Below are 12,975 nucleotides of genomic sequence, written 5' to 3'. Positions count from 1 at the left end.
TTTACTGCTAGGCCGAGATCAAGTGTCCCTATTTTCAGTGGAACTGACAGTTTTGGCATTTTATGGGAAATGTTAATACATGACTGTGAAATCGTACTTGCTGAAGCCAAGAAAATATTACTAAACATCATGTAAGGTGGCATATGTAAATTAGTGTGTTGAAAAGAAATGCAAGTGAGAGTTTTTCTAATCAAGATGGTAATACCTGATATCTCTTGTAAAAGTTTTTACCATTAATCTTGGGGAAAGTATCTGTGCTTTGCTTTGCACAAGCTCCTTGAAAGCAATAATTGTTCTTGTCGTGCCCCTGTTAAGTGTTGTCCCGTATGTTGCTTGTGGTTTCAGATCGGTGTAGTGGGCCGTACAGGTGCCGGCAAGTCGTCCTTGCTGTCGACCTTGTTCCGTCTGGCTGAACCAACTGGTACAATTAGCATTGATGATATCAACATACAAGATATTGGGCTCAAGGACCTCAGGAGTAAACTGTCTATTATACCACAGGTTAGCCTGGTTCACCAGCATACGCTCAGAAATTGTTACCCCAAGTGATGCTCAGTTGACAACAAAACAGTTGGTTTTTTCAACTCGGTTGAAAACAATGTTTTTGATTCAACAATAATATAGTTATGGATTGCATTGGGATTCGCATATGATCAGTGTTTCGTGAAGGACATTATGCTTTGTTGTTTTAATATTCTAGTTGAAAAAATGGTTAATGTATTCAACACGTGTGATTTCTTTGTCTTTCAAATGTCGTTACTCTGTGTTTTTTTTAAGGAACCTGTCCTGTTCAGTGGAACGATGAGACGAAATATGGATCCTTTCAATGAGCACAATGACTTGGCGCTCTGGAATATCTTAGATGAGGTATCGTGTAATACGAGATGACTTGCACTCTGCAAAAATTCCTGAATTTACGGATTACGCGTTGCCTTTTAAAGACAAGACTCTCAAAGTAACTTTTCCTTATTTCTAATTTGAGTGTGCTCATTCCAGCAGTGTTAATGTTGGTTTGTTACCTGGCCTACATCAAAATTTTAAATTACCATGATAAAGGTCCGTGGCGGCGTACAATGATGGATGAATTGAGATGAACAAGATAGGACTGTATTTTTGGAGTAAATTGCTGAGGTTTGAATTGTGTTGTGACGGCCTATTTAACGAGGGCAATTTTTCCGCGCTCTTTTATTGGGAGAGATGTTATTTTTCTTTCGTTATGGCTGTTATACCACGGATCGTGAGGACCGAGGACAACCTTACTTTCGAAGAGTTTGGCGAGAGTGAAATCTCAAAACAGTTTAAAAAAGCCACGGTTTAATAACAACGAGATATCGCCGTAGCACCGTTGAATCGTATTACATGTAATGGATCATTAATGAGTGGTGTGTCACCGTGTCACAAAGACACACAGCATCATCCATGCCTAACACATGGACGTCTCAGAACACTTTTTCTTACAACCTGATATTTTATTTCCGTTGGCGCGACTAAAATGAAGTACTGGTTTCTCGTACCATTTACGCTTCGAAACAGTTTGTTTGAACGTTTCAACAGTTCTCTAACATTACTAAATGGAAGGGGGCTGTTACGTCCAAAGAGGGGAGAGAGGTTTGAAGGGCTTTGGCACGGCGCAGCAGGCGTGTTAACAGGGAGTTCCGCCTTTAAGTTACGAGTGAGTTGTTCACGGTAATTGTGTTGGCCTTTTTCTCTAGAAAATTAAAGCATGATTTTACTGACTCTAGGTGCAGTTGAAGCAGGCTGTTGACAGCATGCCGGGCAAGATGGACACACTGTTAGCTGAAGCAGGCTCAAACTTTAGCGTGGGTCAGCGACAGCTTGTCTGCTTAGGACGCGCCATTTTAAGACGCAGTAAGGTTCTTGTAATCGATGAAGCCACTGCCAACGTAGACCCGAGGTTTGTAACCTTAAATGTGTTATTTATTTTCCAGTGTAAGCACTCAAAGAAACAAAATTATGGAGAATGTTTCATGTGAATGATCAGTGTACATTTTTTTGGAAAAACGTGGTTGTAATGATTTGTGTCATAACTGTACTCAGTATGCAATCATTTCAGGTGTCAGTAGAAGTTTCTTTGGTGGTCTTTAGTGATGCTCTTTGACCATTTTTTTTTTTTCGAAAAGTTGTGTAAAGTAATTGTGTGTCTAATGGAGACGCACTTTCGTGCATGAACCAAATTTCTCCAAGGCTGTCATACGTCCTTTACTTTTAATAATAATTTCCAGAGATATTGTCTGAATTAGTTCTCATTTATTTATTTGTTAGTTTGTTGCCCAAAACAGTAGCTCCGTGAAGAATGAATTAACGACACAAAGCAGCGGCTCAGTTTGACCATATCATTTCATATCATTTCATTTTGGGAATTGAAAATGGATGAAGAGGTCAATTTAGGGATGTTGTTTGTTTTTGTAATTTAGGACAGATGCGCTGATCCAGGCCACCATCCGTGAGAAGTTTAAGAAGTGCACTGTTCTGACCATAGCTCACCGTCTTCACACCATCATGGACTCCGATAAAGTGATGGTACGAGTATTCAATAGTTATTCTACCCTTACCTTACTGAGGAGCAATCGTCCTTTGACTGAAACTTGTCTTCAATTTGATATTTTCTAGGTTTTAGATGCTGGAAGACTAAAAGAGTTCGACGAACCTTATACCCTTCTTAGAAACCACAAAACTCTCTTTGCGCAATTAGTTTCGCAGACAGGACCTATGGAATCCAGGAGACTATTTGAAATAGCTCGCCAGAAGTATTATGCGAAGAAAACCATTCCGGAGACAGAAGAGAACGACGACGTGGACAAACCATATAAGGAGTCCGTGGATGGTTCCCAATCTCCCTCTGCCGTAACTATCTTTGTTCCCAATGGGTCTGGAAGCCAACTTCAACCTCCATCTCTGTTCGTGTCCACTGTTTGATTAGATTGCTTACATTATGCGTTTGTAATTCTTAGATCAAAGAAACATTTAAAATCGTGTTTATCATACCACAAGTAGTTGATTTTTCATTTATACTTCGTCCTTAATTATGAACAATAATCAATCAAATATCTTAGATGAGATTCAGTAGTTCTTAGAAATAATATGCAAAAAAATTAGTGAATATCATTAAATTTTATGTCGTTTCTGCGGTCCTGATGTATCCGCTTAAATGATTAAATTTGTTGATGAACAGCCGGGTGCATAAACAGTAGGCCTCTCCTTACATTGGTTGGATATTAATACCGGCGAAGCTATTAAAATAAATAAAAATAAAATCAATCTGTGATGTTATAGTCTAGTTTACCGCATGATTCAAGTCAAATAAGATAACTTTTATGATGTAAATAATTACTTAACTATCAGTGACGTTATTTTTAATGCTTAACAGTTGTATTTTACACTGAATTTACATAGAATATGTAGTTTCTTAGAATCAAGTGCTAGTTTGAGGAATTACCGATCGAGTTGGTCCCATTGTTTGTTTGTTTGCATGTAGATAAACCGACACGAGGTTCACTGGTGAACAAAGAACGATATCAAACGAATTATTCTAACGCTGAAACACGTTATTTGATCAGGCTAAAATGCACGAACGGTCCGCTAGAAAGCGAGCAAAATCAGGACCAATTGTGAAGCCAAGCAGATTGTACGATTCACGTTATGAGGACCGCGTGTGTTGATAAAACAATAAAACAACAAACGATCCATAATTTGGTTCCTTTTATTGTTTAAAAATAGGGTAGAAGTAGTAAGGAGTTGCCATTGTGAGTTAAGTTTTTGTTGATGTTGCGGAATTGTGATTGTTCTTCTTTTAACAGTTTTGTTGTAAATTACCACTCAAGGGTACTAAGACTGTCGATGAATGTCTCTGGCATACAAGTTCCGTACAGTGAATGTTGTGCCGTCAGCACTGATGACACAAAAAAATGGAGAATCAGGGAATTAACCCTGCAGTGTATATTTAAACACGTTAAAAAGTGCCAAAGTGAACGATGAAATTTCTACTGTTCGTTAGCGGTAAGCCGTAGTGAGGAAATAGGAACCAGACGAGGTAAAGAAAGAAATCTTCGTCCACGGCGGAAATCGAACCTCTGGATTTCATCAACTGTTGCTCCACCGACTGAGCTACGAAGCCAGAGCAAGTCGGTGGGTTCGATTCCCGCTGAGGTCGAAGATATTTTCTTTGCCTCGTCTGGTCTCACATTTTCTCACCAGGGCTAACGCTCAGTAGCAATTTCATGGCTTCACTGTAGCACTTAAGCATACACTGCAGGATTAATTATTTGATCCATCATTTTTGTCTCTGGCATAAGAATGAATTGCAACGTTCTTTCTCTCGTTGTTCTACAATTATCTTTTAACTAGGTGAAGGTATTGTTGGACCTTTTTTGCGTCAAGGAAGAGTAGTTCATGCAAGTTCAATAACGTTAACAATACTAAAATCTGTCTGATCCATCTTGCTTATGGTGGAACAAAGAAATAGCCTGTGTTCTACAACACGTGTCTTCAGTGGTTACTTTTATTGTTTTGTTCAATGTTTTGATCACAGGAGGCCTACACAATATGTTCTCACAAGAAACACAACCCGTTTTCATCAAGGAACCTAATGCATTGGGCTTCGAAGTAAACAGTAGATAAAAACTTTTAAAAACACTCTTCTTACTGGCAAAAGTAGACCTGTTCCACACTCCCAGGAGAAAGAGGCCAACTGGAATATAAGAGGAGACACGCTACGGTGGGTGTGGCAGGAGGTTGGAATTGGGGGCGGGGCAAATGACTTAACGGAGGAGGGGGGGGGGGGGGGGGTGAAGGGGTTCTAAACTTAACAGGTCGAGATAATTTATTGAAGATTCTCTCTTTTGTTCCCCTTTTCTTGCAAGCTAAAATAGTCTGGGGGAAATGTCTTATTTAAACTTACTTGGTATAAATATTAATTTGTGAAAGAAAATTCCACAGTTCATTCTCCTCTGGTTTCATGCTGTTGTTTCGTTCAATGAACCTTTGTCTTCCCTGAGAAGCTTCCCCCCTTGATTTATTATGAATTATTTAGACGTTGGCCGTTACTGTCCTTCGAAAGACTTAACTGACTAGAACTTGGTCATTTCTACCAAGAAATGCCAAATCAACCATGGGTAAGCAACTAACTGTGACTATGATGTGACTTTCTTTAAGGGAAACGAAACTTTATTTAGTCGCCATGAATTTTTCCCATAGCCCGTATATATGCAGTGGCGTTCAGTTAGAAGAACGAAATCCTCCCTTATTTGGGTGTTACTCTAAATGGTGATCTCAAGTACACCTATAGTCCCAAGACATTGCATGACTTTAGGATTGATCCGACGAAATCTTTGGCCAGGCCCTAAGAATGTGAAAGTGCCTGTACACATTAATAACCCTTGTTGGAGCGCAGAATTGGACCGTATGATAAGGTATAGCATTCCTTGAGACAGTACAGAGAAAAGCGGCGCGCTTTTGAACAAACAATTATCAGGCCAGTACAAGTGTTTCTGAAATGTTGTCTGACCGGGAATGGACGAGCCCAAATGCAAGGACAAAAATCAATCGAGCATTTTAACGAGCAAAATTAACCCGGTATGGCTTTAACGGAACAACACCTCATCATCCCTTAGACCGTACCGCAAACATGCGTTAGCTACTGTATTTATTTTTTTTTTGCAAGAGCTTTAGCAGAATCGAACTGTCGTCGAGTAAAAATAGGTTTTTCCACAGTCAGCTGTTACTTGATTTGTATTTAGTTACCGAGTAGCTAATATTTTACACTATAGTCATTTTACCTTATCTTTTACACATTCTTACGTTATGTTACGTTGGTGTGCGAAGGGCAAAAACCTTTTAAAAAGAGGGGTAATTCGTTTTAAAGCTTGACTTCAACGCTCGCTCTGATTCGTCAGTTAAGCATAAGTTACTTGCATATGGGTGGACGCTGACCAATGTCTCTTACTTGAGCGCGCACTGATATTACGATGTGGTGGGTGCGTTCAACAAAGAAAATCCCCCAACTTTTGGCGAGTTTTCGTTGAATATTTACACCTTTTCTATCAGGAAAGTTAAAAAGCGTCATGGATATACCTTATTTTCTTACCATGCAGATGGTTGGTATTGCCATATTTTGCAAGTTGTTTGCGCATGGCAGGTTTCCTAACAACCAATGCTGGTAGAGTCGCTCTCGGCTCTGTAGCGCTTCTTTTGAGCTTAACCTACAGCATACACCAAAAACTCAATAATAGTACACACTGGGCGTTAAAAAATACCTTAATGTTTACCCTTAGTAAGAAAAACATGAATTTTCTAGGTGAAATACGTTTGATGGTAGACGTTCAAAAGATTTTCTTAAAACGTATTCTCGTCCCCAGAGCCCCAACGTTTTTTTTTTTTAATTGTTGAACGAGCACCTACGATCCAAGCGCTGACCAAAAGATCGTAGGCTCTGGGAACGAGGATGCTTAAAACGTCGAAACAATAAATTGTTTTTCCATGTCGGTTACCTGATGAATGTATAATAATGTAACGCGTATATAAGGTCTAACCTACACGTATAATTATGCTCTCTAACAGGTTTTTATGTCCAACGAAGAAGACAATTTTTGACGTAAAAAAGAACTGACTGCGCAACCGGAGATCTTGATTCGAGGCGAGTCACGCATTTGTTATTGTTGTCACCACTTTTTAAGCGAAAGTGTTCCCTTGGTTTGAGTGGAGCCACTGATCATCCGGTTTGATTTCCACGTCAGCATCCGCTTCCTGTTGAGGCACAGAACTCTCCCTTATATCGCCCTCAGTTCCATGTACTTCCAGTTTCTGCTGACAGTCAGACCCAACCCTATCAGCCTCTGTTTGATCTTCTAATGGTTCCTGTTGAGACTCAGAGGCGGCCTTATCAGCCTCGGTTTCAGGTACTTTCACTTCCTGTTGAGGGGAAGAGTCGCTCTTATCATCCTGTGTTTCTTGTAGTTCCGGTTCCTCTTGTGGGATAGTGTCGTTCGTATCAGCCACTAGTTCGTTAACTTCCGGTACCTGTTGAGGTTCATCAACATCTACTCCAATTACGTCCGGTTTGTCATGTGGGGCGGAGTCGCTGTCGTCAGTGTCTTTTTCCAGTATAGGCGGCCGTTGTTGGTGGTACTTGTCCCGTGCGATCTCGTATAATCTCCTTGCCTCTATTGGACCAGCCTGTTCTACCAGCTGGGAAAAAATACCGCGGCGATTTCCGAGTAATATATAAGGGGCGTCGAACTCTTTGAGACGGCCGGCATCTAATACCTAGGATGAGAGGACAAATAGATGAAGTCGAGGGACATTAACACGTTCACAAACTGGAAATAATGAAATTACCAAGAGGAAGAGCTACTTCATGACCGTTGAAGTCCAGTGCTCATCAAATCGCATAACAGGACTAGGGATTTGATGGTATGTTTGGGCCTGGCTTAATTAGGAAACAACGTTGCGGAAACTTTGTTTTCTTGCGTCTGCGAAGCAAGATTTGCATCCGCAACACACGTTTCTCGCGCGACTAACCTGGGAAACGCTTGCGTCTGTATTATAACACTTGAGAATGATGTATTATTCAGTAAGTGTCACAGGCATACTCGGAAAAAGGAAATCCGAGTACTCCTAACAGAAGCTATATATTGTATATATATTTATATATTTTTTGATAATATTTAATGGCTGATGCAAAATTGATTTAGTTAATGTTACTTTCATTTTCTTTAAGATTGTAATGCGTAGATGAAAACAGCAATGTTGATACCTACGCAACATAAGTTAATAAATTATTATTATTATTATTATTATTATTATCATTATCATTATCATTATCATTATCATTATCATTATCATTATTATTATTATTATTATTATTATTATTATTATTATTATTATTATTAACAACAACAACATTTGGTTATCAGGTTAATTGATTAATTGATTGATTAATTGAACTAAGGAGATAGCCAGGCTGTTAGTCCGTTACAGGTCGTCCACAGTCTCTGTCACGTTTCATAAAAAAATGCCGGATTCAGCAGAAGCGTTTCCAAGACAGTATTCAGAGGTTAACTTTTGATTCTTATAACACGGAAGTCGCAGCAGGAAATGATTTGAAACGTTAACCGACCCACAGGAACTTTCAGATGAGTTTAAAAAAGCTAACGCACAAAAATACCTCGGTAATGATTAGATGGAAATTTAAGGCGAGTGGTTCTTACCATGACTCTGTCTGAATCTATGATGGTGTGAAGACGGTGAGCTATGGTCAGTACAGTGCACTCTTTGAACTTCTCACGAATGGTGGCCTGGATCAGAGTGTCGGTCCTGGTGAAAGGAAAAAATATATTTCACAAAAAAGGCCGCAAATGGCATGAAAAAAGATCCTGAAAATTTTCACCTTTGATAATTGTATTATTAGAAGTGGTGTTAAATAGCACTTCGACATCACATAGCCTTACAATTTGTTAAAGTTTAAAGTAGAATTATACGCAGTGAAATATTTTAAAGGTATTGGTCATGACTAAAATGGATTCTACCAAATCATATATTGTCTAGACATCTGTATTTGTAAGCTCATATAGGATGTATTTAAAACTAGTTTCAGTTAGTAGCGAGTGTGTAGGAGTCTGATCGCTTACAAAGACAGCGTCACAAATGTAGATGCCTGGGAGACGTCTGATTTTTGGTGTCTATCTTAGTCACGACCATAAGTTATTAATGCAAATACGGTAGCTACAGGTGCCTTGAAGGTGATAAGATTATAGTTTACATTTTTTTTTACCTTTTTGAACACATAAACTCGATCTAATCTACTCAAATATCAAACAAAGACAATCAAACTTTATTCAACTCACGAATGAAAAAGTAATGAGCGCTAACCTTTGATCCACATTAGCAGTGGCTTCATCGATCACCAAAATACGACTGTGGCGTAAAATAGCGCGCGCTAGGCAAACAAGCTGTCGCTGACCAACACTGAAATTAGCTCCCGACTCAGCCAGCTCTTCATCTAGTTTGTTGGGCAAATCCTCCACTGCTTGCTTTAGTTGAACCTGTAAAAAAATATTTACCTTAATTCTTGAAAGGTTAAGACTATAACTTAACTAGCAGGCCCCTTGTGTTACCTCTTCCAACACACTCCACAGTTCAGCATCGTCGTGTCCTCCAAAAGGATCTAAGTTTCTCCTCATAGGACCGCTGAACAACACGGGTTCCTAGAAAAATGACAAAGAAATCAGTAAACTTCTATTTAGAAGTTCATGTTGTCTCATGTATCAGCAAGTATAACCTATGAACAAGTGGAAACATTGAAGCTGAAGTTCCAATTTTAGAACCACATTTATTTTAGTGTTTTTATTACCTGTGGAATAATGGACAATTTGCTTCTTAAGTCGTTAAGCCCAAGGTCCTGGATATTGAAGCCATCGATTTCGATTCTTCCACGAGGCTCTGCCAAGCGGAACAATGTAGACAGAAGCGATGACTTACCAGCACCAGTACGACCCACCACACCAATCTGAAGCAGAGAAAAGTTTGGCATCCATAAGTATTGTGAGTACTGTAAGCATTGTAAATGTTATTAGTATTGAGACAGATTGTAAGTAGTGTAGGTATTGTAAGTATTGTATAAAGTGTTATTAGTATTGTAAGTATAGTAGGTATTGTTAGTATAGTAAGTATTGTAATATATAAGTAGTGTTAAGTATTATGAATTTTGTATTCTATGTCATGTAAGGTTAATAACAGTCGTTAAAAATACATAACAGCGTAAACTAATAACATTTTCGGGTAGTTGTCATGCTCCTCGTAAGTAGGGGAAAGTTCATTTTATCTGAAAACGGGAGCGGCTATGAAGATGTATCGTCATTGACCTGAACAAATTCAACCCTAACCCTCCACAATTAACATGACTGAAATTTTAGAGTCCCCCAAGGCCCCACCCCTCAGTAGTACTAGCCTCAGCACCTCAAATATTCTATAACAGGTATTCGCCCTGGAATATCGCCCTCGACTATCAAATAATGGACATTTTGAATCCTGGAAGACTTTAGAGTGAACTTGTTCTGCAAATGCTCAATGAGAACAAAGCTAATGGTCCAAAAGTAATTGATTTTTAGCTACATGGCTGCCACATGATACAAGCGAATAGAAGTTTTTTTTGACAGTAATTGTTTTTTCACCTGAGTTGGACAGTAACACGCATGCAACGGAAGGGCTGGACAGGGCACCCTAGGTGCGTTTCGGTGAATATTTGTTCAGAAGGCCCAAATCACCTCAGATCAATCTTGTGTTGTCTTAAGGGAAATTTCTCCACAGACTTTCGGAAGTAAGGAAATAATAGCTCCTTTTGTTTTCGGGGATACAAATAACAACAACAACAACAACAACAACAACAACAACAACAACAACAAACAAACAAGCATTTCGAGTACGAAATGAAGCCAGCTCAGAAATTCGGGAGAGTTAAAATTTTCTGCGACTTGAATATTCAGGTCAAAACTCCGAACAAATCAAGAAGAATTTGTTTGTTGAAATGGCCCTTGTGAAGTCCCTCAAACTATTTGAATTGGGAAAACATTAAACGACATCTTAGCTAGTTTGCCTAAACTTAGGTACCCTAGACTGGAGTTGGAGATTACAATGTTGATAAGTAACATGGCTGATGGATAGTCGGGTGGCCAGATTGAATACAGTCGAACCTCTCTTTACGGACACCCTTTTAATACGGGCCTTTCTCTTTGCGGACAGTTCCTTCGGTACCCGAAAAATCAACGAATATTGTCTATCAATAAAAGCCTCTACAATAGAGACCCTTCATAATATGGATAACGGACACCAAATGTTGGCGAGCGAATTCATACAAATTTAACCTCTTTAATACTGACACTCCGTTGATGAAAAAGCCAGTGAAGCTATTGGGCAACTAATGCCCCATTCACACCAATGCTTAAACACGTTTAAAAGCTGTTTAGTTAAACACAGTTTAACATTGATTCCTTTATAAAAGGTGCTTTCGGATATTTGTCGACTACCGGATTTAGCACAAATACAAGCATAAGTTAAAGTTTACTTGAATCCTATCTGAAAGCCAATGATTCAGCTTTCTGTTACCAATTTTCATTTTGTTAAACCTGGTTTAATTAAACATGTTTTGTTGGTGTGAGTAGGGCTTAAGTCATATTTTATAGTTTTTATTACACAGCGTAAATCCCAACTGTCTGACGAGCTATTTAAAGTGAATAGCCGTGTTGTTTTAAATAATAATAATAAAAAAAAGATTAGCTAATGCTGTCTAGAGGAACATCACAGACTTATTTATGTGAAAAAAAAGAAACTTTACTTCTGAGCAGTTATTGTTTACTGCAATTGAAAATCTTTAATACTTTTTATTTTACATTTTGCTGTACATGTCTGTTACAGGTTGCGTTTCGGCCATGGACTCAAATTTGAAAGCAATAATTTTATAACAACAACAACAACATCAACAACAACAACAACAACAACAACAACAACAACAACAACAACAACGACAACAAAAGAATTGAAGCGTTGATATCAAGAGAGACGTTTCTTCCCCCCTCCCCACCCCCAGTAACCTCATCATTTTGACAGAGCCCTTTCTTACAAAACCAGGGCATCCCTTGAGAATCTTTACACTCCGCTTTTTCCATATTAAACGAACTTTCCCTAATATACGTAATTATACGATGAACAATTTTCTTCACTTGATCAAGCCCTAAAAAGAGTCATGAGATTAAAAAAGATTAAAAAAGGTGACTAGTAATTTACAGAGAGTATCAGCCTTATTCAGTTACTTTCATACATTTGTGCCATCCGGAATTTTTAACTTTTCTTTAATAAAATAAAAGGAAAGCAAACCTTTTCTGTTGGCTTAATAGTGCAGGTGATGTGATGCAGAACATCAGGTAGTCCTTTGTGATAAGTGAATGACATGCTGTCAAACTCAACTTGTCCACGGCTCGGCCAATCATCTGGTGGTTTAGTGTCAGTTTCCGGCGGAGCCTCTGATTCAAGGTTACAATACTCCACGATACGCTCAACAGATGTCATCTATAAGCACACGGAAAACGCTATCAGTCATGTTACAGAGTCTGACCCACCAATACAGAGGAATGTAGTATAGAAAATGCGGTTATTTGTGTGTCTGGAACAGTGGCGGACAAAGATCCACCCTGTGGATATTCCACAACTTATCCAATTCTAAACCTCAGCTTCCTACAACAACAGCAGAAGGGTTGAACAGCCAGTCAACGGAAGCAACACATCAAAAATGAAGTTTAAAGCAAAATTAAGCTAATCCAGCTAATCAGTTTTAGCTTAAACCTTAAAACTGCCTGAATCAATTTTTGTATAGCTTAATATTTTCACTTTGGCTAATTTCAAACTAGCAGTTTTGAAGAAAAGAAACATCATTAACCACGATTGATGTTTAACCTTTCGTTCGCGTCATTTTTTAATCGCCTGAACAGCTGGGCCCAGTAGATTAAAGTCTCTTAGTACACTTAGCACGATGAAACTCACGAGATTTTCTAACTCAGCGCTCTCTTCGATAAATGGCTGGAACACGCCAGTTAACATTATGCTGTACGATAACGTCAGTCCAACAACACCGGCACTGAGATCTACAGCTGAGGGAAGAAAAAAGAGAATTTGCACACTTTCTGACTTGTATTACTATAAACAGTATCCGGTAGAAAACCGATAAGTAAACTTGTACATTCACACTAGCCCATTTCTTGTGGGGCAAGTGCCGATTTTTCATCGGGGCCAAATCATAGAAAAATTGTCGGAACATGAGCTACTCCCATACGAAACGATTTTTATTGTGGCGAACGCGCTGCGCGTCCATGAAATTAAAATTATCCAGAACGGTGCGCCTCTCAACAAAGCCGACAAAAAGGAAGCTATGTCATCTTGTGATTTTTATGTTTTTGAGAATAAGAAAAC

General features: G+C 38.8%; 2 protein-coding genes across 4 annotated transcripts in view; one reads left to right on the top strand and one right to left on the bottom strand.

Moving 5' to 3' along the window:
• Nucleotides 1-4,497, top strand: part of LOC146489267 (ATP-binding cassette sub-family C member 4-like) — a 39,929-nt gene extending 35,432 nt beyond the window's left edge. For all 3 annotated transcript variants that reach the window (XM_085107720.1, XM_085107722.1, XM_085107729.1), the window contains 5 exons: nt 346-501; nt 778-867; nt 1,743-1,915; nt 2,436-2,541; nt 2,632-4,497. In XM_085107720.1, the coding sequence (XP_084963846.1) occupies nt 346-501; nt 778-867; nt 1,743-1,915; nt 2,436-2,541; nt 2,632-2,937 (831 nt within the window). In that variant the 3' untranslated portion in view covers nt 2,938-4,497. The remainder of the gene's footprint in view (nt 1-345; nt 502-777; nt 868-1,742; nt 1,916-2,435; nt 2,542-2,631) is intronic.
• A 1,246-nt stretch (nt 4,498-5,743) lies between these two features.
• The window catches only part of LOC146489266 (ATP-binding cassette sub-family C member 4-like), a 33,591-nt gene continuing 26,359 nt past the window's right edge, over nt 5,744-12,975 (bottom strand). Inside the window, exons 24-30 of the mRNA XM_085107713.1 lie at nt 12,550-12,656; nt 11,887-12,078; nt 9,368-9,523; nt 9,132-9,221; nt 8,887-9,059; nt 8,226-8,331; nt 5,744-7,281 (exon numbers count right to left, since the gene is read on the bottom strand). Coding sequence (XP_084963839.1) covers nt 6,688-7,281; nt 8,226-8,331; nt 8,887-9,059; nt 9,132-9,221; nt 9,368-9,523; nt 11,887-12,078; nt 12,550-12,656 — 1,418 coding nt within the window. The 3' untranslated portion in view covers nt 5,744-6,687. The remainder of the gene's footprint in view (nt 7,282-8,225; nt 8,332-8,886; nt 9,060-9,131; nt 9,222-9,367; nt 9,524-11,886; nt 12,079-12,549; nt 12,657-12,975) is intronic.

The sequence above is a fragment of the Pavona decussata genome, unplaced genomic scaffold (assembly GCF_977016875.1).
Source record: "Pavona decussata unplaced genomic scaffold, jaPavDecu1.1 SCAFFOLD_6, whole genome shotgun sequence".
Classification (NCBI taxonomy): Eukaryota; Metazoa; Cnidaria; class Anthozoa; order Scleractinia; family Agariciidae; genus Pavona; species Pavona decussata.
The sequence above is the reverse complement of the archived record's forward strand: the minus strand, read 5'-3'. Positions and strand labels throughout refer to the sequence as shown.